General features: G+C 31.1%; 1 protein-coding gene across 1 annotated transcript in view; it reads right to left on the reverse strand.

Annotated features, from left to right (window-relative positions):
• Positions 1 to 4,676: 4,676 nt before the first annotated feature.
• Positions 4,677 to 5,573, reverse strand: part of LOC106473123 (serine/threonine-protein kinase greatwall-like) — a 27,437-nt gene continuing 26,540 nt past the window's right edge. Inside the window, exons 13-14 of the mRNA XM_013933802.2 lie at positions 4,948 to 5,058; positions 4,677 to 4,861 (exon numbers count right to left, since the gene is read on the reverse strand). Coding sequence (XP_013789256.1) covers positions 4,815 to 4,861; positions 4,948 to 5,058 — 158 coding nt within the window. The 3' untranslated portion in view covers positions 4,677 to 4,814. The remainder of the gene's footprint in view (positions 4,862 to 4,947; positions 5,059 to 5,573) is intronic.

Genomic DNA, 5,573 nt, shown 5'->3' on the forward strand with positions numbered 1-5,573 from the left:
CCTCTCTCTGTTCTCCATATTGATAATCTAGAACTAAAAACTGTTCTAAACATTTTCTTCATATTTACTTGTTTCATTATTGAGCACAAAGCTACACAATGGGCTACATGTGCTGTGACTACCACGGGTATCGAAACCCGATTTTTTAGAATTATAAGTCTACAGACTTACCGTTGGGGGCTCTTAATATTTAACTCTAATAATTTAATCAGAACATTTTTTTACAACTTTATATAAATAATTTACAGAAAAACACCTTAAAATGGGCAAATTTTAATCTTTTAACATTGGTGAAACACTAGATAAGACATAATTCATTGATATATCAAAATAAAATCTGTATTAAAGAAGAATTTTTAACGCTGCTGTTCTAACAGGCTACTTCATTCTGCTCTGTAATACATTCCATGTTTGTTTGTCTGTAGTCAAGCACAAACCTACAAAAAGGGTATCTGTGCTCTGCCCATCACGGGTATCGAAACCCGGTTTCTAACGTTGCAAGTCCGCAGACATACCGTTGTGCCACTGGAGGGCTCTATGGTTGTCTCAAGTACATATTGATATCCCTGAAAAGAGTTGAAAAATTCATTTCCTGTAGTAGAATAACATTCAGACTAACAAGGCATCTCATATTCTAGAAACCAATATTTTTATTGACCACATAAAACGCTTGCATACATACTTTCTTGTGCTGTCCTCTAGTGACAATAAAGTTGCCACTTATGTAATACTGACGAATGCATAAAGTATTACTACGTTATATAAACTAGCTATTCTCCATTAGAGTTCGCAAATTCCAAGTATAATATTACTTACAATAACTAAAGCTTTTTAGATATAAAAAGTTTTCAAACTTTTTAAATACAGTCAGGAGTATGTGTGTTGTTACAGCAACCAAAATCGAAATATTGTTGTTCCGATATTTAGCAATAATGTAATGTGTTTCTTTTTGTGTTATACAAAGTGAGACAATTTCATTAATTTTATAAATTTATCGCTAATTAGGGCTTCTAAATCATCACAGACATTTCACACAAATAAATATATATTTTATTTATTGATTTACATTGATTCAAAATGTAGAGGGCGCTCGATCCTGAAAAAGCATGTCAAAAAACATCGGTTAACATTTCTTTTGTGGTACGAAGAAGAAAACAAGAACTTCATATCGCTGTTTTCATTGAGTGAAGGAAGTGATATACTTTATTTTCCAAGCTGTAGTACCATATATGTTTATAATCTAATTGTTATCAACGCATTGAGCTCAACATGTTAATTGTAAGAAACGGTTGTTCTATTTCTTACATTGGTTTGGTAGCCCACCAAAAGATGGCGTAATAGTAGAAATTTAACCTCTAACTTTTGTAATATTTGAATTAATAGTATTGCGATGTACTGAATTTTGATTTACAAAAAAATTAACAACAACAATAAATAAATAAAACTTTTGCGAGATATTCATTGTAAACAACCCAGGGTTTCGTATTCACACCAACAGAATGAGTAAATTATAGGCAGGTTTTGTAAGAAAACTAAATCAACAAAAGTGCAACGACTTACAAATAATAATTAATATAAATTACATTGTGGTGTGTGGACATAGGAGAAACCCTCCATTAATTTACAATAAGTTACTTTGGAGTAATCCAGAAACTATTATTTATTCAGACATCCAACAGCAACTGCACACTAACCATTGAGAACAACATGCCGACCAACCTGAGCGCCCCCTTGTGGCAAAGCGGTATGTCTGCGGAGTTACAGTGCTAGATTCCGGGTTTCGATACCCATGGCGGGCAGAGCACAGATAGCCCATTATGTAGCTTTGTGCTTAATTACAAACCAACCTGAGCAGAATATTATACTAGTAAATATCCTTACCGAGTCAGATTCTTTTATTGGATTTTATGCCCAAGGTTCTAACAATTAGGTTTTGTGAAAACATGTTGCCCTTTTGATCTTCACTGATTATTTCGTGTTAATGTGATGTGCATATTAAATAGTAGAAAGTATCTTTTTAAGACTTTTAATAACATAGTTAACAATCCTGTACAACAGCAAAATTAAACAAATTTATTTTATTGTTGTGAACCATTTGAATTTCCTGCAAATAATTAAAGATGAAAGAAACTGCCATTAAATTTTCGTATTGTTACAAATTAATTTGTTTTCTTTAAAATATATTACTGATACTTAGAAACAAATAATCTGGTATCTTACACACATTCATGTCTCGTTTATTGTTGCTTCATCTTATAATTTAATGTTGAGATTAAAACCAGCCTAATCCAGTTTCATTTTAAAAATCCTTATCCAGTTCACTAATCCCAAAATGATATTTTAAATTTTTAAAAAAAAATCAGTTACTGTGAACAATCTTTGGTTTAGCATGTTGTTTTTTTTTAACACAACTTCATTAACTCTTCTTAACACCACATATAAGCCTACCAGTGTCGATTCAAATTTGACACTTATATTTTGTTACTGGTTGTATAACCACAATAACTCACTCTAAGTGTTCACATAATTTTTTGTCTCATTGTTGCTTGATCAGATTCTGTTGTGGAGTGTCACGAGATGTGCACCTGTCAGTTTATGAAGTGTCACGGGACATGCACCAGTCAGTTTTTAAAGTGCCACAGGATGTGCATCTCTGTTTGTGGAGTGTCACGAGATGTGCACCTGTCAGTTTATGAAGTGTCACGGGACATGCACCAGTCAGTTTTTGAAGTGCCACAGGATGTGCGGGTCTGTTTGTGGAGTGTCATGGGATGTGCACCTGTCAGTTTATGAAGTGCCACAGGATGTGCGGGTCTGTTTGTGGAGTGTCACGGGACGTGCACCTGTCAGTTTTTGAAATGCCACAGGATGTGCATCTCTGTTTGTGGAGTGTCATGGGATGTGCAACTGCCAGTTTGTTCCTCTTCAACTTTAGGGCAAATTGAAGAAGAAATTCAACAGCATATTTTGTTCCCAAACAAACAGGATAGGTAACTATGTTCGATAAAAATCTGTGTTTTATTAATCAATACACCACGTCACTACTGGCCATTGATGAAACTCAAACATAGCGGGTAAAAAGTATTAACTGAAGAATAAAACATAACATCTTAAAAAAAAATTCAATTTTTAAATAACACTGGTTTACAACTCATGTCATTGCTACGTGTTTCAACTTCGAATTTTCATTAAAGTTGGTTAAATGTAATCTTGTATATATATATATAGTACTCCATTGTATCAGTTGTTAGCTTCTATGTAACGCCCCCTATCTGCAGGTATATGTTGAAATGAATTTGTGACTTGTGGATAATCTTTAAACTTGTTAAATTTCTGCTATTTTCACTTTGTTGTATGTTGATATCTTCCCACAATTCACTGATTAATGTCAGAAATTATAACAACATATCTTTTGTTTTACTTAGGTCTTGTTAAGTTACATCAAAACAAGAATGATGATCTGATTTTTAAAGTAGATTTTGAGAACATTTTCAAGTTTCAATGAGAATTATCTAAGTACTTCTATCTCATCAGTAACTTTTTAACAGATCTATTAACAACTGAGTTGGGTTAGAAAATACATTAAGGATTTAATCTGAAACCTGATCTTATGTACATTAAGGATTTAATCTGAAACCTGATCTTATGTACATTAAGGATTTAATCTGTAACCTGATCTTATGTACATTAAGGATTTAATCTGTAACCTGATCTTATGTATATTAAGTATTTAATCTGTAACCCGATCTTATGTACATTAAGGATTTAATCTGTAACCTGATCTTATGTATATTAAGGATTTAATCTGTAACCCGATCTTATGTATATTAAGTATTTAATCTGTAACACAATCTTATGTATATTAAGGATTTAATCTGTAACTCGATCTTATGTACATTAAGTATTTAATCTGTAACTCGATCTTATGTACATTAAGTATTTAATCTGTAATCCGATCTTATGTACATTAAGCATTTAATCTGTAACCCGATCTTATGTATATTAAGTATTTAATCTATAACCTGATCTTATGTATATTAAGTATTTAATCTGTAACCTGATCTTATGTATATTAAGTATTTAATCTGTAACCTGATCTTATGTATATTAAGGATTTAATCTGTAACCTGATCTTATTTACATTAAAGATTTAATCTGTAACCCGATCTTATGTATATTAAAGATTTAATCTGTAACCCAATCTTATGTATATTAAGTATTTAATCTATAACCTGATCTTATGTATATTAAGTATTTAATCTGTAACCTGATCTTATGTATATTAAGTATTTAATCTGTAACCTGATCTTATGTACATTAAGGATTTAATCTGTAACCTGATCTTATGTACATTAAGAATTCAATCTGTAACCTGATCTTATGTACATTAAGAATTCAATCTGTAACCTGATCTTATGTACATTAAGTATTTAATCTGTAACCTGATCTTACGTATATTACGTATTTAATCTGTAACCTGATCTTATGTACATTAAGGATTTAGTCTGTAACCCGATCTTATGTACATTAAGATTTAATCTGTAACCTGATCTTATGTACATTAAGGATTTAATCTGTAACCTGATCTTATGTACAATGTATGATTTAAATATTCTGTTTTCTAAATAACTATTCTGGTTTTTCTGGACTGTCACAGAGGACACATATCAGTCGTGTAACAAATGGAAAATGGTTACTTTATAAGGTTAAAGATATTATATACACTATAGTGATTTGATTATTCATATACAGTACAGTACAAGGTCTTCACAGCTTACTACTCAAAGAGCAATAACTACTCAACTGCTGACTCGTCAAAGTTCAAAGTTGGATACCTTCAAATGCTGCATGTTGTTCCGTGCTGAAGATAAAAAGAAAAAAGGTTTAGCAGACTTACTTATTCATAAATCATTATGTATGGTCAATATTAATTTTTTATGGCCTCACCTTCAAAGTAGATAGTGTCCATTTCATTATCAGGTTGTGGAACAAAAGGCCCCTCCTTGACCAACAGATTTTCCCAGTCAGTCTCTTTGAACAATGGGAATGACTTCAAGTCTAAGAGATGAATAAAACAATAAACTGAGGTAGATGTTGCATATACAAATATATATATGAAAAGAAAAGCTAAGAAATGACAAACTAAATCAACCTACAATTATTGACGAGGAAAACAATTAAAAAGAACATTTTAACCTTTTGTAGTTACACAAATTGTAGTTATCTATTGTTTTTATATAGAGAAAAGTAATGACAACGGAAATTTGACTATATAATAAAATGAACGTGAAAAAGAAGCCAAAACATAACTATGTGCTTTTTGTGAGATTTTAAAAATTATATATATATATATATATATATTAGTTCTTTTTGCTAATTGTCAAAATAAATGGCTTTTACTTATACATTTTTGATAGTATAAATATATACTATGTTGTTGTGGGGCTTAGGATTCTTCTACAGTCGGTGTTTGTGTGACTTGTTAGCAATAAATTCAACGATGAATAAACAGCACACACTTTACTTGTTTTCAAATAATTTGTATATATTCGGAACAAGTTAAACATATGTAC

The sequence above is a fragment of the Limulus polyphemus genome, unplaced genomic scaffold, assembly GCF_000517525.1.
Source record: "Limulus polyphemus unplaced genomic scaffold, Limulus_polyphemus-2.1.2 Scaffold5906, whole genome shotgun sequence".
Classification (NCBI taxonomy): Eukaryota; Metazoa; Arthropoda; class Merostomata; order Xiphosura; family Limulidae; genus Limulus; species Limulus polyphemus.